General features: G+C 49.7%; 1 protein-coding gene across 1 annotated transcript in view; it reads right to left on the reverse strand.

Moving 5' to 3' along the window:
- The window catches only part of RLF (RLF zinc finger), a 114,761-nt gene that overhangs the window by 35,097 nt on the left and 54,872 nt on the right, over positions 1-24,792 (reverse strand). Inside the window, exon 5 of the mRNA XM_075909195.2 lies at positions 8,950-9,152. Coding sequence (XP_075765310.2) covers positions 8,950-9,152 — 203 coding nt within the window. The remainder of the gene's footprint in view (positions 1-8,949; positions 9,153-24,792) is intronic.

Raw genomic sequence — 24,792 nt, forward strand, 5'->3', positions numbered from 1 at the left:
GAACAAGCAACAAAGGAGGACTCCTGACTCGAATGGAGAAAGCAGGACGATCAACTGGCTATCTAAGGTGTCTGTACACAAATGTGAGAAGCCTGGGAAACAAACAGGAAGAATTAGAAGCCCTTGCCCAGTCAAAGAACTATGATTTGATTAGAATAACGGAGACTTGGTAGGATGACTCATATGATTGGAGCACTGTCATGGAAGGGTATAAACTGTTCAGGAAGAACAGGCAGAGGAGAAAAGGAGGAGGAGTTGCATTGTATGTAAGAGAGCAGTATGATTGCTCGGAGCTCCAGTATTTAGCAGGAGAAAAAGACTGTTGAGAGTCTATGGGTTAAGTTTAGAGGTGGAAGCAACGGGGTGATGTTGTGGTTGATGTCTGCTACAGACCACCGATCAGGTGGATGAGGAACACGAGGCTTTCTTCAGACAACTGAGAGAAGCTTCCATATCGCAGGACCTGGTTCTCATGGGGGACTTTTAATCACCCTGACATCTGATGGGAGATCAATATAGCAGCATACAGACAATACAGGACGTTTTTGGAGAAGGTTGGGGATAACTTCTTGGTACAAGTGCTGAAGGAACTGACCAGGGGCCATACACAGCTTGACCTGCTGCTCACAAACAGGGAGGACCTACTAGGGTAAGTAGAGGTGGGTGACAACCTGGGAAGCAGTGATCATGAGATAGAAGATTTCAGGATCCTGACCGAAGGAAGAAAGGAGAGTAACAAAATACACACCCTGGACTTCAGAAAAGCAGACTTTGACTCCCTCAGAGAATTCATGGGCAGGATTCCCTGGGATGCTTACATGAAGGGGGAAGGAGTCCAGGAGAGCTGGCAGTATTTTAAAGAAGCATTATTAAAGGCACAGGAAGAAGCCATCCCCATTCACAGCAAGAGAAGCAAATATGGTAGGTGACCAGATTGGCTTACCGGGGGATGTCCTTGGTGAGCTTAAACACAAAAAGGAAGCTTACAAGAAGGGGAAACGTGGACAGATGACTAGGCATTGGAACTGAAAGTTTTATTCCTTTTATATTTCTTATCTTAAGTTTAGTAATGTAGTAATGTAAGGTAATATGTAATCATATTTAAGATTGTAGTAAGTCAAATCCTTTAGTTAAGTATATCTCTCCTATATTTCCTTGTTTTAAAGTTTAGTAAGTAAAGAGACAGGATCTCATACTGTGTCTGTTAATGAGATTAGAAGAATGTTGATGGCTGAGAGGCCTTAATTGCTTGATTTACAATGCCTCTTTGCTCTGCCCAATGCAGATCTGTGTATCTGCGTAACCTCGAGAGTCCTTGTAATACTGCTTGTGTGTGTGTGAGAAAGGGAACAAATGTATCGAGATAAGGTGCAAAAGTTATATTGCTCAGAACCAGATGGCCCAAGAAGGAGGGTGAGCAAGTGTGGGTGAAGACTAAATGACCTGGCGGCAGAGAAGCCATCTATAACCATCGATGCGTACCCCTACTCATAAGATGATTGGATATTGGCAGATTGACAAGCCTTGAAGCAAGCGGGCACCCCCAAAAGACGATTAATTACAGGATGAGCCTTGGAAAATGTTTTGGGAACAATGACATCAAAAAGAAAACGTTCCAGTCACAAAGTGACAGAGCGGAATCCATGGATTTCAACAGAGAAAAGGATTAGAAAAGCAGGGTGCTTTGCTATGGAACTTTGGGTTCATCTTGCCACTCCAGGAGCATCGGATCGATCGACCAACAGAGCCCAGCTCCCCCTCTGTGTTTGATCTAGCTGGCCACTAGATTGATACAGACTCCGGACTGTAACTATAACATCATCCGGCAAGACTGTGTGTATGTGTATGTTTGTGTGTGAGTGACAGAAAAGCATATACAACTGTTGTATTCTTAGTGAATGCAGCGTACTGCCTTTTCCCCTATAAAAGATCTCGTGTGCTTCATTTAAGCATAACATAAGGAGGAGTATAAATATATTGCTTGAGAATGCAGAGGAGTTATCAGGAACGTGAAAGCGCAATTGGAATTGCAACTGGCAAGGGATGTGAAGAACAACAACAACAAAGATTTCTACAGGCATGTTAGCAATAAGAGGGTGATCAGAGAGGATGTGGGGTCCTTACTGGATGAAGGTGTTAACCTAGTGACAGATGATGTGGGAAAAGCTGAAGTATTCAATGCTTTCTTTGTCTTTGTCTTCACACACAAGTTCAGCTCCCAGACAAATGCACTAGGCAACGCAGTATGGGATGGAGGTGGACAGCCCTTGGTGGGGAAAGAACAAGTTAGGTACAGTTTAGAAAAGCTAAATGTACATAAATCCATGGGCCCAGATTTAATGCATCCAAGGGTACTGACAGAGTTGGCAAATGTCATTGCAGAGCCTTTAGCCATTATCTTTGAAAACTCATGGAGATTGGGAGAGATTCTGGATGACTGGAAAAAGGCAAATGTAATGCCCATCTTTAAAAAAGGGAAGAAGGACTGTGATGGAGTGGGCCAGACCTGCACTGAACATGGGGGCAGAGAGCCCGCCTATTGGATAGAATACGCCCCTCCCCCGCAGCCCTGCTGGGCATGCTCGCAGTGCAGCCCTGGTACAAAAGGCTGCATAGCTGCTCAGTTGGGGCTGGCCTCTGGAGGGGAAGGAGCTCCTTTCCAGACTCCAGAGCCACAGCTGTTGCAGCTGGACCATTTACCCCTACCACTGTTGTTTCCGGGACGAGCCAGACTGCAACACCGGCTGCGCTATGCAGCCCCCTAGAAGCCATTGCTACCCTGGCCACTGCTGTCTCCCAAGCTACGGCTGCTGACATTGCTGCTGTAGCTGGACCCGCATCCACAGGTGGGACCGCTGTCGGACAGCGTGAGGGGGCAGGAAGCCGTCCCACCACCTTACCATCAGGGCGCCCCTTATCCATCCGGACCAGGGGCTGACTGGTTTTGGCTCACCTGACCCGACCCAAGACTAGAACCCATGACCCAGTCCTTCCCAGGCGAGCGCCCTATCCCCTAGGCCACACGGGAATCCACCCCACCACATTACCGTCAGGGCGCCCCTTATCTCTCCAGCCCCAGGGCCGACCCATTTTGCCCCGGGGCTCGAGGACCCAGCGGGCTGAGCGAGTTTTGGGGAGAACCCCCCACTAAGCCAGTGGCGGAAACCACCCACCACTGATAGGGCCCAGGGATGGGGCCTGGTGCAGAGGGAGGGCCCGGCCCTCCTACCCCCTTCTCCGAGATCCCAGACGACGAGGGTATCCCATAAAAGGACTACGCCGCTGGGTTGAAGGGGGCGGGGCTGGTGACCCTGTCACAAGGACAATCCAGGGATCTACAGACCAGTCAGCCTTACCTCACTCCCCGGAAAAATCATGGAGGGGATCCTCAAGGAATCCATTTTGAAGCACTTCAAAGAGGGGAAGTGATCAGGAATAGTTAACATGGATTAATGAAGGGCAAGTCATTCCTGACCAATCGGATTAGCTTCTATGATGAGGTTTAGTAATGTAGTAATGTAAGGTAATATGTAATCATATTTAAGATTGTAGTAAGTCAAATCCTTTAGTTAAGTATATCTCTCCTATATTTCCTTGTTTTAAAGTTTAGTAAGTAAAGAGACAGGATCTCATACGTTCTCCCACAATATTTTGCCAGCAAGTTAAGGGAATATGGATTGGATAAATGGACAGTAAGATGGAAAGAAAGTTGAATAGACTGTTGGGTCCAACGGGTAGTGATCAACAGCTCGATGTCAGGTTGGCGGTCAGGTTCTAGCGGAGAGCCCCAAGGATTGGTTCTAGGACCGGTTTTGTTCAACATCTTTATTGACGACGTGGATGAGGGGATGGATTGCACCTTCAGCAAGTTCGCAGACGATACCTAGCTAGGAGGAGAGGCAGATATGCTGGAGGGCAGGGACAGGGTCCAGAGTGACCTTGACAGATTAGAGAGTTGGGCCAAAAGAAACCTGATGAGGTTGAACAAGGACAAATGTAAAGTCCTGCACTTGGGAAGGAAGAATCCCAAGCATTGTTACAGGCTGGGGCCTGAATGGCTCAGTAGCAGTTCTGCAGAAAAGGACCTGGGGATTACAGTGGATGAGAAGCTGGATAGGAGTCAACAGTGTGCCCTTGTAGCCAAGAAGGCGAATGGCATATTAGGGTGCAATTGGAGAAGCATTGCCAGCAGATCCGGAGAAGTGATTATTCCCTTTTATTCAGCTCTGGTGAGGCCACATCTAGAGTAGTGTGTCCAGTTCTGGGCCCCCTATAGAAAGGATGTGGACACATTGGAGAGGGTCCAGCGGAGGGTGACCAAAATGATTAAGGGATCTGGAGCGCATGACCTATGAGGAGAGACTGAGGGATTTGGGTTTGTTTATCTGCAGAAGAGAAGAGCGAGGGGGGATTTGAGAGCAGCCTTCAACTTCCTGAAGGGAGGTTCCAAAGACGACGGAGAAAGGCTGTTCTCAGTAGTGATGGCAGAACAAGGAGCAATGGTCTCAAGTTACAGTGGGAGTGGTCTAGGCTGGATATTAGGAAAAACTATTTCAGTAGGAGGGTGGTGAAGCACTGGGATGGGTTACCTAGGGAAGTGGTGGAATCACCATCCCTAGAGGTTTTTAAGTCTGTTTGACAAAGCCCTGGCTGGGTTGATGTAGTTGGGATTGGTCCTGCCTTGGGCAGGGAGCTGGACTTGACGACCTCCTGAGGTCTCTTCCAGCTCTGTGATTCTAATATCTATAAACACTCATATCCCATTGCAAGAGGCTTTGTTTATATTCTCTTTTTGTTGCAGGCACTTAGTCTTATACTTATAGTCACACATGGGAATAATGATCTTCCTGGCCGCGGGGAGCAGTGGTGATGGTGAAAGGAAGGGAACAGAATATTCCCTCTCCAGTCTCTAGAACCCATTGGTCTGAGGTAATGGACCCCCAGGCTTGGCAGAAGGAAAATAAGCAATCCCAGAACTGGAAAGTGGAAGTTGGGAGGCTGTCCTCGGGCATACCCTGGCAGGGCCCATGCGGTTTATTAGAGGGGCCCTGATCCTGATCCGAGGGAAGGCAGGAATGGCACCTATTATTTCTGCCATTTCCATTCTTCTCCCTACAATGAGGGAAATCAGGTCTCGAGCACTGTTGGGCAGGCCTGGGAGGATTTCTACCCCGGAGGGAATGCCTCTCGGGACCTGGGTGTGAATCCCGAGGGACTTCAGGGTAGCCCAGATGTCTAAGGCCACACACATGCTAATGAGTCTGTTCGGTAAAGAGGGACAGCCTTTTGAAGGGGAAGTCCTGAATGGTGGTCTGGAGTTCATGAGACACTCTAGACCCCTGCAGCCATGAACTGCATTGCAAGACAATTCCTGTGGCCATGGTGCGTGCGGCTGCATCTGTAGCGTCCAGTGCAGCTTGTAAGGCCACCCGGGAGATTATCCTGCCCTCCTCTACGAGGGACCTGAACTCTGAACAGGAGTCCCTTAGGAGTATCTCAGCAAATGTGCCCATAGTCACCCAGGTGTTATACGCGTAGCGGTTCAGCAAAACCTGCTGGTTCATTGAGGAGCTACAGGCCTCCAGAGGCATAGATCTTCCTACCCAGGAGGATCCATGTTTTTGGCCTCGTTTTATGGTTTTGCACCCAGCTGGCCTTGCCCCTCTCTCTGGTTGACCGCTTGGACAACCAGCAACCCCAGGGATGGGTGGGAGAAGAGGTGTTCATTCCCCTCCTGTGACAGAAAGTACCTCTGCATGGCCATTTTACTGATTGGTAGGATGGAGGCCGGGGTCTGCCAGAGGGTTTTCGCAACCTTTGTTACAGTTTTGTTGATGGGCAAGGCCACTCTGGTGTGGATGTCGGATTGGAAGATGTTGACCATCGCATCTGAATCCTTCGACACTGTCAGCCTGAACCCCTAAGCTCTGGGCCAGGCAACGGAGGTGGTTCTGATGAGACCTAGAGTCCATAGCTGGCATGGATAGGTGGGCCCCGCCAAGAACCTGGTCAAGTGAGAAGGGCCTGCAATCATGAGGGGCTGGGCCGCTGATGGGCCCCTCATGATAGCCCAAGCGAGGCTTCCCCCGGAAAGAGAGAGACTGCCCCAACATCAGGGAATGGGTTAGTGGGGTTTCCAATGGGGGATCCCTGAGTCCAGAGTAGGCCAATCCAGGTCCAGAGGAACTCACCCGATGGCCTTGGTGAGAGGCCCAGGGAGTCCAGAAAGACCACTGCACAGGCACTTGTAGGTGAGGAGACCAAGACTGTTGCACTCCTGATACTGGAGTGGGCTGTGGCCAAGGCTAGTGCTAGACTGGGTGCACCAATGTACTGCGGTGCCAGAACTGATGGCGGGAGTAAGATTGGTGTCATGACCTTGATCTAGAGCCCCATAAACACCAAATCGATTCCGCCTCCGAAATAGGTCAAGTACTCAGATGTTGATCAGGGCAGTGCTGTAGCAGTGGCAGTTGGCAAACCCTGCCATGGGGCATGCCGTGCCATTGATTCAGGCTGAGGGGGAGGTGGAGGCATGGCCAAGGGTGGTACCAGACCACTCGGCACCGCATCAGGAGGACATGGCACCTTGGCTGGTGCCAACTCTGATGCAGGCACTTGAGTAGAGTTGGGGGGCAGGGGCGGTGCTGCACCCGGCACCGTTGTCGAGGTGGACAGTGCCACAGTAGAGCTGTGGGGCATGGTGCCATCTGACGACCTGCTCTTTAGCCAGGCACTGTGCCAAGTCAGGATGATGTTAATTCAATCAAATCCCTTGCCACCTTGAAAGCGTCCAGAGTGGGGGCTCTGGGAGATCCACCGCTGGACTGAGATCTCTGAGCAAACTAGAGCAGTGCTGACCCAACCACGATGATCTGGGTGCTGAGCTTGTTGGTGCCACATGCCCCACCTGGAGGTGCACAGAGGGCATATGCCTTGAAGGAGACTTTTCCACCACCCAGGACTGAGACCGATGCTGAGATCTGTGCAGTGCCAGGGAAGTGCATAAGTGGCTAGGTGCCTCCCGCACCAAACGGTGCACATTAGGTTTCTGGGAATGCTTACCAGGTAACTGGCTGATGGTCAACCATGGCAGGCTGGAGCAGCCCTGGCTGAGTCCAGACAGCTGCTCTGACTCAAGGTGTGCTGGCTGGCAGTACCAGGCCAGTGGGACTCTGGCCCTGGCTGGGGTGGGTGGGTGAGACTCCAGCCCCAGCAGGCTGGCGGGCCCTTAACTGGTTATACATTATAACTTTAGTTATTTTATCAGTTAACTATTTAAACTGTTATTAAGCTTCAGAGGGGTAGCAGAGCTAGTCTAACAGAAAAATAATTAAAAAACAACAATGACAGAAGTGGGTTGTGGCCACGAAAGCTCATGATACCATCTACATGTTGTTAGTCTTTAAGGTGCTACTAGACTAATCTGTTGTTTTAAGTTTAAACTGTTATTGACATCCCTAACACGTAGCTGTACATTTATGCAGGACATCTTTCTAAGTAAGCATCTGAAGAAACCATATCCCCTACTCCTGCTAACTTCAGCTCCTTCACCATCTCAGCTCAACTTCTTGTTTCAGAGTAATTGGATCTGTGCAGCTCAGCTGTATAGCTAATGGGAATTAGGCAAAGCACTCTAACTGTTTAACAGATGTGCTAACATATAAAACTCCACATTTTCAAATAATGATTTTGTTCTTAACGTCTCCCACCCCACCCCACCCCGCCTCCCACCAAGTATATTGGCATTAAATTAGGGGCTATTCTCGAAGTTCTGAGTTAGTGTCACTTTTCACTTTAAACAATGCAAATTCCTGTCCACTATCCTGCCCCTATTTGCCAATAAATCAAAGATGGATTAAGGAATCTTGCTCACATTTCCTCCCAAAGTCTCATACTCAACACTAAGCATTTAAGTAGTCAGCCCAATAAAAAGCAAAAAGAGGTGGTCATAGTGGCAACAATTTTGCAACCTCGATTACAGTGTTTACCACTAGCACAGTTGTTACTATCCTGAAAAAGAAACAGACTTTTGATCCAAGTGGTAGGGATGGATCATAAAGGTTCAGACCACTAGACACTACAGGAGTTGCTCATGGCTGCCCAGTAGGGATATTAGATAGCATATAACTGAATAGTCATGTAACTGCATCAAATTTTAGCAGTTACACAACTATTCAACAGTCCCCCGGGGCTCTCTAGTAGAGGCAGCAGCATGGGGTGGCATTGCGGGAGCTGGTACGTGAAGGGAGCAGGTTTAAAAATCAGCTCCCCATGGACAGAGGCTGCTCCATGGATGCTGGTGCAGCATCTGTCCACAAGTTTGGGCCCCTCGTGGATAGGAGCTGCTACACAGCAGAACACTGCCTCACTCTGTGCTGCTTCTGATAGAGGAAGCAGTGCCCAGTGGACCGGGGCGGGAATGGAGGCAGAACCAGTTTTTAAACCGGCTCCCCCTGAGCACTGATTTCTGCCTCTCCCCCTCCCGCTGCCTCCATGGGAGTAGAGTGAGTTTAGTTGACAAGATTAACCGATAAACTCAGGCTTATAGGTTAATCTTGTAGTCCTCTACACATTGACATCCCTACTCCCCAGACCTCCTTTTCAAATAGAGTGAAAACTAATGTAGAACAGTCATTTTATTCCTTCACATCAGAAGAATACAACGTCCCAGTGCAGAGGGCAGTTTGAAGGCTAGACTTCAGATTTATACTTCATTTGATGCATATGAGGATTTAGCACACAAGCCTGTTTTGCACTATTTAAAATATGGTTAAGCCGACACTAATAGACCATATATGTATATGTGTAGCAACAACATTAATGTACTTTCATACTACAGCCTGAAATCTTTATATTTCATTTTTCCTTTAACCTTAGCATTAGCCAAAGGTCTTTCAAAAAGCACTTGATAGAAAATTCACAGTAATATGGGCTATGATTACTAACCTCTTTAATAGAGTCTTCATTGGGCAGCATAGAGCACAAACATGTTATGTAGGCTTGATGGAAAGATGATACATTTGAAATTTCTGAAGACTCCGCACACAATTTTGACAAGAAAGTAGCTTGTGGAATGCAGTTTGACTTCATCAGGTGTTTTATTCGCATCTGCAGGAAGGAAGGTCCTTCTTGTGTAATGAATTTATTTGCTAGGAAAAGAAAAAAAATACACCTTTGAGAATACACCAAATTCACAATTGGAATTTAAATTGCTTCATTGCATTTACACCATGTTGCTTTTGTAGGAAACGGGCTGAGGTCTGGTCCCTGCGTGAATACAAAGTTTGTATCCATCTCTACATCCACATCTGCAATAATGAGCCTCAGATACCCAAGGACAAGAAGTGGATATCCATAGATTTGCAGGACTCTAGATATATGAAACACTTCCTCTAGCAAAAATGGATAGTGATTAAGCAGCATTCTTTGATACAAATCAGCACATTAGCAGCACACCTTTATAGTAATAAAGGAAAGCTATGCTAAAAAAGTAGTGCTAATATGTTGGTAAAGAATGGTAGCCTTTTTAATGCAATAAAGACATCACAGCACAATATTAAGAGTCACTGACAGCAATGGCACTACTCAGATCCTATCTATAGTATTTTTCACATGAATAGAACTAATCAATTCGACCAGGAAAACCCAAGTTAAGAATCTAATAATTAGGTTTGTCTATGCTTTATTTTTCCCCAGTACTTTAAGCGGGGTAAGCTTAATATATTTTAATTTCTTCAGCATCTGCCCATGCCTAAAAAACTAAGCATTTCAAACAGTACACTAAACATTACACGTTCATCCAAAAGAAATGCATGCGTGATTAAATGTGTTTAAAATCCAGTTATACTACCAAAACTTTCATTTAATAGAGAACTTCTCTATCTTGAATTGTGGTACTCTTTTTTTTTTTTTTTTTTTTTTTTTTAAATAAAGGATCCAGTTAGGCTCCTAATATAGTAAAACCTGTGTTAACCAGAACACCCTAATCCTCGAGCGTGCCGGATATCTAAAAATTCCAGTTATCTGAGGGTCCCCATCAACCTAGGAAAAACCAATAGACAATAGTAGTAAAACACAAGTTTTTAATTTTGGTAGTTTTGTAGTGTGAGGCAGTTGGTCTCACATTTCTATTTTGAGTTAAAGATGATTAGTACTTCTTAAATAAAAAATTGTTAAGCCAATCATGGTAAACCAAGCCAGGCCTGTGCGCCTGAAGATGTGACAGTACTGTGGCTGGGGGCAATGCCAGTTAAAGTTTTCTAGTTAACAGAGTGCCGGAAAACAAAGGTTTCACTGTACTATTATAGTAGGAGTCATAAGGTGGCACTGTAGAATAGTGTTTCTATTTTACAGCACATTAGCAGTGTAGAGTCTGAATAAATGCTGTATTGTTACTAATAAGATCTCTTTTTGGTAAGGAAGCTGTTACAAAAAAGTAACAGAATTTACTCTCTCCTTTAACTATAAAGTCAATTCTTGAGGCAGAGTTAATTCCTGGGAACAAGTCCTTGGATATGTCTATACTGGAGACAGACACTAGCCCTGCTCAAACTGGTGTACTAAAAATAGCAGAGCCTTTGTGGCACAGGCAGGGTCTCATGGTAGCTACTAGGGATATAAACCACAACTCTGTTAACTGTCTAACTGATAAGTGATTATCAGGAACTGGTAACAACCTGCCTTCTCCTTGACCCCCTGCATGCTCTGAATTTAAAACTAGGACTTACAGTGGATGAGAAGCTGGATATGAGAAATTATAGAAGCAGATCTAGAGAAATTATTATTCCCCTTTATTCGGCACTGGTGAGGTCACATCTGGAATATTGCATCCAATTCTGGGGCCCCCAATACAGAAAGTATGTAGATGCATTGGAAAGGGTCCAGTGGAGAGCAATCATAATGATTAGAGGGCTGGAACACATGACCCAGGAGGAGAAGCTGAGGGCTTAGTCAGTCTGCAGAAGAGAAGAGTGAGGGGGATTTGATAGCAGCCTTCAACTACCTGAAGGGAGGTTCCAAAGAGGATGGAGAGAGGCTGTTCTCAGTAGTGACAGGTGGCAGAACAAGGAGCAATGGGAGGAGGTCTAAGTTGGATATTAGGAAAAACTATTTCACTAGGAGGGTGGTGAAGCACTGGAATGGGTTACCTAGAGAGGTGGTGGAATCTCCATCCCTAGAGGTTTTTAAGTCCCAGCTTGACAAAGCCCTGGCTGGGATGATTTAGTTGGGACTGGTCCTGCTTTGGGTCTCTTCCAGCCCTAGGATTCTATGACCAAGTGACTTGCACTTGGGACGGAAGAATCCCAAGCATAGTTACAAGCTGGGGACCAACCAGTTAAGTAGTAGTTCTGCAGAAAAGGACCTGGGGGTTACAGTGGATGAGAAGCTGGATATGAGTCAACAGTGTGTCCTTGTAGCCAAGAAGGATAATGGCATGAACAAGGTTGCATTACAAGGAGCATTGCCAGCAGATCCAGAGATGTCATTATTCTCCTTTATTCGACTTTGGTGAGGCCACATCTGGAGTATTGTGTCCAGTTCTGGGGCCCTCCACTACAAAAAGGATGTGGACGCATTGGAGAGGGTCCAGCGGAGAGCAACCAAAATGATTAGGGGGCTGGAGCATAATGAAGGGAGGTTCCAAAGAGGATGGAGAGAGGCTGTTCTCAGTAGTGACAGATGGCAAAACAAGGAGCAATGGTCTCAAGTTGTGGTGGGAGAGGTCCAGGTTGGATATTAGGAAAAACTATTTCACTAGGAGAGAGGTGAAGCACTGGGATGGGTTACCTAGGGAAGTAGTGGAGTCTCCATCCCGAGAGGTGTTTAAGTCTCGGCTTGACAAAGCCCTGGCCGGGTTGATTTAGTTGGGATTGGTCCTGCCTAGAGCAGGGGGCTGGACTTGATGACCTTCTGAGGTCTCTTCCAGCTCTATGGTTCTATGATTCTGTGACCAGCAGGCTGGTAGTAGCCTACACAGGCAGTAGCATGGGTGGCAGGCAGGAGCTGGTCTGCATGGGGAGCAGATTTTTAAACCCGCTCCCCCTGAACAGGCTCCCACCTGCTACCCTGCACTGCTGCCATCTGATATAGAGGCAGCAGCACAGGGTGGCGGGGGGCTCCCCGGGAATGGGGCTGGGAGCACAGTGGCTGCCAGCCTCACCCTGCACCCTCCCCCAGGAGCACCGAGTAACCACTCAGAACTGTTGTGGTAACACTGGGTATGTCTACACTACCCCGCTAGTTCGAACTAGCGGGGTAATGTAGGCATACCGCACTTGCAAATGAAGCCTGGGATTTGAATTTCCCGGACTTCATTTGCATAAGCGGGGCTCCGCCATTTTTAAATCCCCGCTCGTTCGAACCCTGTGCCGCGCGGCTACACGCGGCACGAACTAGGTAGTTCGAACTACCGTTACTCCTGAGGAAGCCTAGTTCGAACTACCTAGTTCGTGCCGCGTGTAGCCGCGCGGCACAGGGTTCGAACGAGCGGGGATTTAAAAATGGCGGAGCCCCGCTTATGCAAATGAAGCCCGGGAAATTCAAATCCCGGGCTTCATTTGCAAGTGCGGTATGCCTACATTACCCCGCTAGTTCGAACTAGCGGGGTAGTGTAGACATACCCACAGTTATTAAAAGAAGGAGTTACACACTTTGTGCAGTAATGGTGGTTCTTCGAGATGTGCCCCCCTGTGGGTGCTCCACTCTGGGTGCTGGTGCATCCAGGACCCTTGTGCCATTGGTGTCCGTTAGGTGTGCGCATGGCGCAACCCCTCCATTCTTTCTCTACCCATGCTGTTAGAACATGGGGCGCCAAAGCAGAGGAAGGAAGGAGGGTAGTGGAGCATCCATGGGGACACACATCTCTAAGAACCACCGTTACTGCAGAAGGTGAGTAACTCCTTTGAGTGGTGTTCCCGTGGGTGCTCCACTCTGGGTGACTACACAGCTGTTGTCGGCCCGTGGAGGTGGGTTTGGAGCCCTGTATTTGTTACTGTAGTCAGAACTGCTTGTCCCACCGCCATGGATGATGCAATGGAAGAAGAAAGAGCGTAGTGCTGTGCAAATGTATGGTCTGATGACCACATGGCGATGTTACAAATGTCCTGGAGAGGGTCATTGCTGAGGAAGGTGGTAGTGGAAGACATCGCCCTGGTGGAATGCGCTCTGATGGTTCCAGGTAAGTCTTTATCATGGAGTGTATAGTATGTGTAGATACATGAGGAGATCCACTTCGAGATTCTCTGTGATGAGACTGCTTGTCCTTTGGATCGTTCTGCATAGGACAGAAACAGTCTAGGGGATGCTCACCAGGCCCTGGTGCGATCAACGTAAAATGCAAGTGCTCTGCGAACGTCGAGGGTGTGTCACGCAGCGTGTACAGGATCAGCGTGCGGTTTAGGAAAAAAGGCAAGTAAATGGATGGGTTCTTTAATGTGGAAGGTACTTTGGGGAGAAATTTCGGGTGGAGTTGAAGTATAACTCTGTCCTTGGTGAACACCGTGTATAGGGGTTCAGCCATCAGTGCAGCGAGTTTGCTCACTCTCCTGCTGGAGGTTATTGCAACCAGAAAGGACACTTTCATCGATAAGTGGGACCAGGAGCAAGTTGCTAGTGGCTCAAAGGGTGGTTTTATCAAGCTCTTGAGTATGTGATTCAGATTCTAGACAGGGACTTGTGGGCAACCGGATGGAAAGGTGTTCTGTAGGCCCTTAAGGAATCTCTTGGCTATCAGACTGGCAAGGAAGGAAGCACCTTGGAAAACTGCTATGGCAGCTGCATGTACTCTGACCGTACAGAGAGCAAGGCCCGATTGTTTAAGGTGCAACAGATATTCCAACAGAAGGGGGAGGGGAGCGGATTCTGGAGATGTCGTATCAAATCGTTTGAACCAGTGGGAGAATCTCTTCCATTTATATAGGTATATTTTCCTGGTAGATTGTCTCCTGCTGTTAATTAGTATTTCCTTCAACCCTTTCTGAAGAGGTGTTTTTGGCATCCTGGAGCCATGAAGGAGCCAGGCGTGGAGGTGAAGTTTGTGCGGTTCTGGATGGAGATTCTTCCCGTGATTTTGGGATAGGAGGTTGTGCTGAGCGGGAAGGCGTATGGGTCTGCAATTGTCATCCTTTGACAGTAAGGGTACCATGTCTGCCTGGACCACGCTGGTTCTATCAGTATCACTTGAGCTTGGTCTGTTCTAATCTTGTTGAGGACCTTGTGAAGAATCGGAAAGGGTGGGAAAGCGTAGAGAGGTGTGTCCCACCTGATGGAAAAGGCATTCCCCAGGGAGTGCTTTCGTAAGGCTGCCCAGGAGCAATAAAGGTGACACTTGCTGTTGTCCCACGTGGAAAGGGGGTCTATGTCTGGTTGGCTCCATTGGTGAAAAACTTGATTGAGTGTGTATTTGTCTATTTCCCATTTGTGATGGTTGTGAAACCTGTGACTTAGTGCATCTGCCATGACACTGAGTACCCCTGGAAGGTAAGAGGCCACCGGGGTAACCTGGTGAGTCAGGCACCAATTCCATAATTTGATAGCCTCCGCACAAAGGGATGGGGATTGTGCACCTCCCTGTCAATTGATATAGCACATGCATGTGGTGTTATAGGATAGAAAGTGTTGACACGCATACCGAACCACTCGCAGTTCTAGGAGGTTGATACAGAATGTTTGCTCTGTTAGGATTGTTCCTCAATGGGGCCCCCAACCCATGAGTGATGCATCGATCATCATTGTAAGTGTGGGGGAAGGTTGTTGGAATGGTACCCTCTCTAGCATATTTTGTCGGTTTGTCCACCACTGAAGGGAGTTGAGAATCTGTAGTGGAATGGTAACTAGTTTGGAGATTGGGAGTGTCGTGCAAGAGATTCCCACTACATCAAGATAGACTGGCCACTCCGACAGTCATTGGAGCCTGGGAGGAAAAGTGTTCAGCATCCATCACTTGTTGAATCAAGGAAGATTTTGTTACCACCCTTACACATCAAGCTGGGTCTGATGAAGAACTTGGTCAAGACCATGGACAAAACACAAGCAGCTTTCAAGTACCTCCGTGGAAAATTTCCAAGTTAAATGAAGCTAAGATAAAGGAAGGTGTCTTTGTTGGTCCTCAGATTCGTGAACTTCTTCGACATGATGCATTTGACCATGCACAGCATGGCAAGGAAAAGACGGCATGGAAAGCCTTCCAGTTAGTGGCAATACATTTTCTTGGAAACAACAAGGCAGACAAAAGGGAGTTACTCACCTTGTGCAGTAACGACTGTTCTTCGAGATGTGTGTCCCCGTGGGTGCTCCACTGTAGGTGAAGGGTCGCCCCGAGCCTCAGATCGGAGCTTTCTATAGCAGTTTCCCCTGTTGAGTCACGCATGCCCAGGAGGCGTCTCGAGCCCTTGCCGCCTCCTGAGGAGCGTGACTCATCCCCCTCCCTTTCAGTTCCTCGTCTCCGCCCGAGTAATTTCGACTCCGAGCAGAGGGGAGGTAGGGAGGGTCGTGGAGCACCCACGGGGACACACATCTCGAAGAACAGTCATTACTGCACAAGGTGAGTAACTCCCTTTTCTTCTTCGAGTAGTGTCCCCGTGGGTGCTCCACTGTAGGTGACTACAAAGCAGTATCCAGTATATGGTTGGAGGGAGCCGGAGTCAGTGTTTGGCAGTGGTGGAGAGCACTGCCGTGGCAACTGCTGAGTCACTCTTAAGTTGTGGAAGAATGGCGTAATGTTTAGCAAAGGTATGATCTGAAGACCATGTCGCTGCCCGGTAAATGTCTCTTAGGGGGACATTGCTCAGAAAGGCTGTGGAGGCAGCCGTGGCTCGAGTAGAGTGTGCTCTTGGTGGGCATATCAGCGGTCTATTGCCCAGAGAGTGGCACTTAATTATGCATGTAGATATCCATTTTGAGATTCGTTGAGATGATATCGGTGTGCCTTTGGATCGTTCAGCGATGGAGATAAAAAGTCTTTCAGATTTACGGAATGGTTTTGTTCTTTCTAGGAAGAAGGCTAGAGCCCTCCGGATGTCCAGGGTGTGCAGAGTGGCATCTGTCTGTGACGAGTGCGGTTTTGGGAAAAAGGTAGGTAACACGATCGGTTCGTTAATATGGAATTCTGTACCGACCTTTGGCAAAAACGTGGGGTGGGGTCTAAGTATGACCCTATCCTTTGTGAAAATTGTGTAAGGAGGTTCTGACATTAACGCTCCAAGTTCGCTCACCCTCCTGACTGAGGTGATGACTAGGAGGAAATAGACCTTCATAAAAAGGAAAGGAAGTGGCACTGTTGCCAGTGGCTCAAAGGGAGGTCTGGTGAGGTAGTTCAAAACAAGATTTAGGTCCCACAAGGGGGGTGGAGTCCTATGTGGTGGGTATACATTCTGGAGTCCCTTGAGGAATCTTTTTGTAATAGGGTGGTTGAAAACGGAGAATCCATCTACTGGTGTATGAAATGCTGCTATTGCAGAGAGGTGTACTCTTAGGGAAGAGATAGAGAGTTCTGATGCTTTAAGGTCCAGAATGTAATCTAGAATGGTATCTAATGGTGAGGCACGGGGCTCCATTTTGACTCGCTGACACCAGTGACAGAAACGTGCCCATTTCTGTTGGTAAGTTTTCCGAGTAGACTGTCTCCTGCTCTGGAGGAGGATGTCCTTTACTCGCTGGGAGCAGCGATCTTCTACCTCTGAGAACCAGAGAGAAGCCAAGCCTGAAGATGCAGGGTATTGAGTTGTGGGTGCAGTATCTTGCCGTTGTTCTGAGATAGTAGGTCTATCCGGTACGGTAGCGGGTAGGGGGGCTGGACCGCTAGCCTGTGAAGGTATGGGTACCAGGTTTGTCGAGGCCATGATGGCGCAATCAAGATGACTAGGGCTTTGTCCCTCAGGATCTTGCGCAGGACTCTGGGGATGAGCGGTATGGGAGGAAAGGCGTAGTGTAGGGAGGCTGTCCAATTGATCAGGAAGGCGTCTCCCAGAGAGTGTTTGCCAAGTCCCGCACGTGAGCAGAATTGGGGACATTTGGTGTTCTGGGTAGAAGCAAAGAGGTCTATCGATGGCCATCCCCACTGGTGGAAAATTGAGTTCGCCACCTCCGTATGTAACTCCCATTCGTGGTTCAAAGCGAAGTTTCGGCTGAGTGAATCCGCTTTGATGTTGTTCACCCCGGGCAAGTAGGACGCTATAAGGGTGACTTGGTTGCGGATGCACGAGTTCCACAGGTGAATAGCCTCCGCGCATAAAGAGCGGGAGCGGGCTCCACCCTGCCTATTTATGTAGAACATTGTGCAGATGTTGTCTGTTAGGATGCGGACTGTGTGATTGGCGATGGCGGAGGCAAAGTGTGCACAGGCATTCCTTACTGCCCTCAACTCGAGGAGATTGATATGTAAGTGTGTCTCGTTTGGGGACCATCTGCCTTGAACTTCGTGGCCGTTCATATGTGCCCCCCAGCCTAGCAGGGAAGCATCTGTGGTGATTTGGATAGTGGGTTCGGTTTGTTGGAACGGAACCCCTGTCAAGAGATTGCTTGGCACTGTCCACCATTGTAAGGATCCCAGCACGTCTGGTGGGATAGTAACCGTTTTGTTTCGAGGGTGCCGTGATGGGATATAAACGGTTGCCATCCAGAGTTGAAGACATCGAAAGTGCAGGCGAGCATGGTGGACTACATAGGTGGTGGAAGCCATGTGGCCCATTAGTCTGAGGCATGTAAGTACTGTGGTGGTAGGAACTGTAAGCATCCCATTTATAATTTCTTGCATAGTTGCAAAACGTTGTTGAGGTAGGTATGCCCGGGCTGTCACTGAGTCCAGGCGTGCACCAATGAACTCTATGTCTTGAACTGGATACAGCGTTGACTTGTCTTGGTTGATTAGAAGGCCTAGACGACTGAGGAGGGTCGTGGTCGTCTGTATCATAGAGGCTGTTTCGGCGTACGAGGATCCCTTTAGGAGGCAGTCGTCTAGATAGGGAAATATGATGACGTTTTGTCGTCTGAGATATGCCGTCGCGACAGCCAGTACCTTCGAAAATACTCTTGGGGCTGATGAGAGGCCAAAGGGGAGAACCCTGTACTGGAAGTGGTCTGGTCCCAACATGAAGCGCAGGTAACGTCTGTGGGAGGGGTGGATGGTTATATGGAAATAGGCATCTTGGAGGTCGAGGGCTGCAAACCAGTCCCCTTGATCTAGCGCAGGAATGATTGTGGAGAGTGTGACCATCTTGAAATGTTGTTTCTTGAGAAATTTGTTCAGTTTGCGGAGGTCCAATATAGGTCTCCAGCCCCCTGTTCGTTTTTCGGTTAAGAAATAGCTCGAGTAAAACCCTCTCCCGTGGAACTCTCGGGGTACCCTTTCTACTGCTCCGATGAAGAGGAGTCGATCGATTTCTTGTTTCAGAAGGGTCTCGTGAGAGTGGTCCCTGAAGAGGGACGGGATAGGGGTGAAAGGGATGGTGTAGCCCACTCGAATGATTTCCAAAACCCAGCGGTCCGATGTTATGGACTCCCATCGAGGAAGGAATGGGCGCAAACGATGGGTGAACAGATGGCCATGTTGGGGTAGTGCTAGATCGTAAGCAGGGTGTCGCAGGCCCTCGACCAAATCTTCAAATTTGCTGTTTAGATGGTTGGGTAGTTGGTGGGCGGGCCTGGTTGTGGCGTCTTCTGGGACCTCGTTGCCTTGGTCTTCATAGGGCCTCTGTGATCTATTATATTGCCCATATCGGTATCGGTTGTATGAGTTATATGGGGTGTATTGTCCGCGTCTATAGGGCTGCGTGCACATGCCCAACGTGCGGAGTGTAGACTTAGAATTTTTGCTGTTATGGAGTATTTCATCCGTAGTGGCTGCAAATAGTTTGTGCTTGTCGAATGGCAGATCCTCTACTTTAGGCTGGAGATCGCGGGGAACTCCTGATGACTGGAGCCAAGAGGTTCTACGCATGACTACCGCTGTAGCTGTAATTCGGGCTGCGGTGTCAGCAACATCCATTGCGGTTTGAAGAGCAGTGCGGGCGATCATATGGCCCTCATGATCTATTGTTTTCAGGATGGATCTTTTAGACTCGGGGAGATGTGGTATCAGCTCTCCCAGTTTTGAGTAATTGTCAAAGTCATGATTTGCTAAAAGAGCAGAGTAGTTCGATATTCTGAGTTGTAAGGTGGAAGAGGAGTATACCTTCTTGCCAAAGGAGTCCAGCTTTTTGTGGTCCTTGTCTGCGTTGCCCAACTTGTATTGTGGGATCTTTGCACGTTGTTGCGCTGAATCCACTACTAACGAGTTGGGTTGTGGGTGTGTGAAAAGAAAGTCGTTGTCTTTTGATTCGACAAAGTACTTCCTATCGATTCTTTTATTCGTTGGTTGAATGGATGCAGGTGTTTTCCAGAGGTCTTCCGAGGTCTCCATTATTGCCTCGTCTATAGGGAGGGCAATCTTGCTATGTAATGTGGGATGGAGATTCTTTAGCAGTTGGTATTGTTTCCTCTGGACCTCCTGCAGGGAAACATTCTGGCTTATTGCAACCCTCTTGAATAGATCTTGGAATTGTTTTAGGTCGTCAATTGGTGCAGAATCTGATGGAACTACGGCTTCATCTGATTGTATATCGGGAGCATCAGAATGTGTGACTTTTATTGAGTGAGTGTCTGATTCGTTGTCAGAGATTCGGTCCACCTCCTCATCCGAAAGAGTTGCTGGAGGTAGGGACTGCGGCCGAGATAAGCTTCTCCGGGATGGAGTGGAGTGAATTGGGGAGCGTTGTCCACGTGATTCCCAGTGTTCCCAGGGTCCCCATTGCGGATAAGGTGGGGGTGGGTAAGGCCAGTACGGGTGCCATGGGTTCTGTTGTGGTGGGGCTCCATAGTCATAAAAGCGAGATTGCCTAGGTGATGGGTGCCTCGAGGAATAAGATGTGTGGTGATCATCCTCAGGAAGGAGAGCGTCTCGGCCGGATAAGATTGGTGTAGACCTGGGAGGGGATAGCCGTGATAGGGACTTCCCAGGTGAGTAGGATGTGGAAGGCAGACACTGAGCAGAAAGACTGCTGTGTGAGAGAGCTTCTTGCTGGCTCTGCTCCATAGCAGTGTCGTCTGGCTGCCTGTCAGTTTGCCCTGGCAGCGTTAGTGCAGCATCCTGCTGCTTATCTGGAGGTGGTGCCGGGCGTTTGGGCTGTGGGTCACTCTGCTGCGGTGCCGTGGTTTTAGTCGGCACCGTAGCTTTAAGGAGCGCTGTGGCTTTCGGCGCCGCGGAAGGCTGTGCAGTTGAAAGCGGTGCCGCTGTTTGAAGCGGCACCGCGGTTTGCTTCGGCGCCGGCTTTTCTTGCCGTGCCGGCTGTTTTGAACGCTCCCGGGGCCGCTCAGCAGTGGCGTGCCCCGATGCCGGCGCGGAGTGGGAGGATCGCCCCGAAGCCTTTGTGGCGGGCGTCCTCCCGGTCTGGTGTGCCTCTCCTCCATGTTTAGGAGAGGAGGAGGCTGATAAGGAGTGGGTCACGAGTAGGTGTTAGGAAGGACTTCTCGACATTGATTATGAGCCCTAGGGCTGTGAACAAAGCGGTAGTTGTAGACACTGCCCTTGTGGCCTCGTCGAGTGTGGGAGCCTTTAGCAGGCAATCGTCTAGGTATGGGAAGATTGTAATATCGAGACGTCGCAGGTAGGCCGCCACTACCGCCAGGGTTTTGGAGAAAACCCGTGGGGCCGCCGATAGTCCGAAAGGCAGCACGCGATATTGATAGTGGTCGGACCCCACTGTGAACCGCAGGAATCTTCTGTGCACCGGGTGTATAGTTATGTGGAAGTAGGCGTCTTGAAGATCGAAGGATGCGAACCAATCCCCTTTGTCGAGAGCCGGGATAATCGAAGATAACGTGACCATCTTGAATTTTTGCTTTCTCAGATGTCGGTTGAGCCGACGTAGGTCCAGGATAGGCCTCCAACCCCCTGATTTCTTCTGGGTGAGGAAATAGCGAGAGTAGAACCCTCTCCCCAAAAAGGGTGTCGGCACCCTTTCCACTGCCCCTAATATGAGAAGGCGTGACACCTCTTGACGTAGAAGCGTCTCGTGGGAGGGGTCCCTGAAAAGGGACGGGGCAGGAGGGGAGGGAGGGGGAAGAGAGGTGAAGGGGATGACATATCCTGAAGTAATTATGTCGTGAACCCACCGGTCGGTGGATATGACAGCCCAACGATGCTGGTAAGGTCTGAGACGATGATGGAATATGCCTTTTGTGATATCCGGAGTCTCTGTTAACGGGGTGGTCCGAAGTCCCTCGATCAACCCATCAAACCTGCTGTCGGCCCTGCTGCTGGACAGGCGTCTTGTTGGGTTGCTGGCAACGCTTTTGGGGCCATTGCCTAGGCCTCTGTTGCTCGTATGGCCTGGCGCGTGGTGTCGCATATGAGAATGGTCTTTGTCTATTGTAGGGTATGTATCTCTTACGTCTGTAGGGGGGAGTGTACATCCCCAGCGTCTTCAGAGTCGTACGTGTGTCCTTGCCCGAGTGGAAGACCTGATCTGTCGACTGAGCAAAAAGCGATTTGCGATCGAAGGGCAAATCCTCCACCTTGGCCTGCATCTCCTTCGGGACAGCGGCTTGGTGCAGCCAAAACGCCCGACGCATGACTATGGCCGAAGCTGCGGATCTAGCAGCTACATCAGCCGTGTCAAGGGCGATCTGCAGGGCTGTTCGGGCGACTGTGTAGCCCTCTTGTATCACTGCCTTAAGCAACTGACGTTTGGAATCCGGCAAGTGCTCAAATAGACGGATCAGCTTCGAATAGTTATTGAAATCGTGGTTTGCCAGCTGTGCTGCAAAATTACACATCCTCAGGGCAGAAGTAGAGGAGGAATATACTTTCCTGCCCAAGATATCCAGTCGTTTGGCCTCCTTGTCATTTGAGGGATTCTTGGTTTGAGATGATCTTGTTCTCTGTTGTGCAGCGTCCACGACAAGGGAGTTAGGCTGAGGATGTGTAAAGAGAAACTCCATATCTTTCTGAGAGATGAAGTACTTCTTATCCGACCGCTTGTTAGTTGGTAGCGAAGTGGCCGGGGTCTGCCAGATGTCGTTGGCGATCTCCAGTATAGCTTCATCAAAGGGAAAAGCGAGCTTCGACTTTTGGGAAGGTTGTAAATTTTTAAGCAATCGATGTTGTTTCTGTTGCACGTCCGCGGTCTGAACGTCCTGGGATTGTGCAACTCTCTTAAAGAGCTCCTGGAACTGCTTGTGGTCCTCCGTAGTAGACAAGTCCGGAGGGACCACTGCGTCATCCTGCGAGGATGAGGAACGCTGCGCCGGGGAATCAGGGCTCTGCTGTCCTTGAAGAGAAGTGTGTACCTGCTTATCCTCGTGATATTGCGACAGCCGAGGTCCCCAGCCGAGGATGGTGGTGCTACATAAGGAGCAGACTCGTCCAGACCGTGTGGAGATTGATGCTGAGAAGAATGCGGTGATCGCGATCGCGAATACCTTCTGCGGCGAGATGAATGAGAAGAGTACTCATGATAATAGCGGTCCTCCCTCCGACTGCGGCAGGGAGAGCGGCTGTATCCTCTCAATGTGTCATATCGCCGATGGTAGTCTGTACAGCGTGGGGATCTTGGTGAAAGGGACCTCCTATAGTAGCGTGAGGGCGAGCCCGAATAGCGATCCCGATAGTATCGGCGCGGCGATGAACGACGAGGTGACCTATAGTAGGGCTCCCTGGAGGTCGAGTAGCGGTGACTGTGACGACGGTAATCAGCATTGGACGAGGTAGGTGAGTCAGGTCCAGGTGAGAAGGTGACACTGTCCGGAGTTATTGATGGTGTCTGGACTCTGGCAGTCTTTTGCTGAGCTTTGGTTGGCACCGAGGCATTGCAGGCAGGCTGCAGAGGTGCTTGCGTGAGAACAGCAGACAGTGGAGAAGCCTCTGCCACTTGAACGTCTGCCACATGAACGGCAGAGTAAAGGCTCGGTGCTGCTTGATCCCCCGACAGAGTGAAAGCAGGAGGCTGGACTGGCAGAGACTCCTGCGGGGGAGGTGCATCCGGTGCCGATATGCCCGGCACCGAGGAGCCCAGGGTGGCACCTAAGGAAGGCGCTGCGGGTGCCGTCATGGCTGGCTGCGAGCGCGCATGCGCCGGAACTCCTGGTGCCGGGGCTTCCCTTGCCGGTTCCGCAATCGCCGTTAAAGGCACCGACTCTGCTCTTGATCCCTTCTTGAGCGTCGGATCGGAGCTTTTGGGGCCGGCTGTAGTCGGGGCAGAAGAGCTACAGCCCTTGGCTGCCTTGCCCGCGGGGAGTCTCGGCGCATAGCCAGAGCTCCCCGGCTTGCCTGCATTGGCGCTTGGCGTCCCGTGGGTCCTGGGGGCTTGCCCGGGTTGCTGAGGAGATGCAGAGTGCGGCTCGGAGACCTCCGGAGCTTGGAGAGCCTTATTGAAGAGAAGGACTCTCAACCTAAGCTCCCGATCTTTTCTAGCGCGAGCTGTCATCTTCGCGCAGTGACAGCACTTGGTCGGGACATGAGTGTCCCCGAGACATCGGACACAGCGGGAGTGTCCATCTGAGATGGGGATAGCCTCCTGGCACTGGAGGCACTTCTTGAAGCCGGGTGATCCTGGCATTCTTGAGTCCTTTCCTTTCCTTTTTTTTTTTTTTTAATAAAGGGGGAACTACAACTAGAACAGATAACTACCTATCACTAACTAAACAACAACTAGGAAGGTTCTTCCCTTTCCCCTCAGAGAGGAGAAGGGAGCCTAAACTAACTCCGTCTGCGGCTGCGGACGGTTGGAGAGAAACTGACGAGACTGGACCGCGCTCAGATGAAAGGCGCGAAGGGGGCACTCGAGCATGCGCGGTCCGGCAGGGGGCTACTGCTAGTGAAAATTCCTCCGGTTTGCGGCGCCAGGACGAGCCCAGCACCTCGAGTGGAGCACCCTCGGGGACACTACTCGATGAAGAAGCACCGAGTAGACACTGAATAGGACTAAACTATGTACATAATAGTTTTTTGCCTTTTGTTTCATAATAAATTATATTTATATAACCCTTTCACTGATTTTTGAAGAGTTTCATAAACAGGACAGCTGAAATATCATGTAAAGCAACCATAAACACATGAAAAGACCTAGGTTTACAGTTATGATTAAAACTCTACTATCTACACAATATACATAGACGTAAAATGTAAAAACTTAAATACAGTAAACTTCTGATAATCCGGCACCTTTGGGACCCAGGGGGTGCCGGATTATCAGATATGCTTGACTATCGGATGCCACCCCAGACCCCTCATAGCCCCCCCCTTCCGATAGTCAGGCTCTGCCCCATGCGTCCCTGATTCAGCCGCTGCTGAAACTGACCAGCAGTGCCTGAATCGGGGACGCCTGCAGCAGAGCAGCTGGAGTGCTGCCGGGTTGGTCCGGTAGCGCCGACCCTTGGCACGGCGAGACCAACCCAGCAGCACCCAAGCTGCTCTTGGGGACGCCTGGGGCAGAGCAGCTGGGCGCTGCCGGGTTGGTCCCGCAGCGCCGCTCCTCAGCACTACTGGACCAACCCGGCAGCACCCCAGCTGCTCTGCCCCACGTGTCCCCAAGTCAGACGCTGCTGATACTGATCAGCGGCTGACTCCAGGAAGCCCGGGGCAGAGCTGCTCTACCCCAGGCTTCCTGGAGTCAGCCGCTGGTCAGTTTCAGCAGCGGCTGAATCGGGGACACCTGGGGTGCTGCCCAGTTGGTCCCGCAGCCCCGAGGGGCAGCGCTAGGGGACCTACCCGGCAGCACCCCAGCTGCTCTTCCTCTGGCTTCCCCGATTCAGCTG

This window comes from Pelodiscus sinensis, chromosome 26 (genome assembly GCF_052426305.1).
Source record: "Pelodiscus sinensis isolate ZL-2025 chromosome 26, ASM5242630v1, whole genome shotgun sequence".
Taxonomy (NCBI): Eukaryota; Metazoa; Chordata; order Testudines; family Trionychidae; genus Pelodiscus; species Pelodiscus sinensis.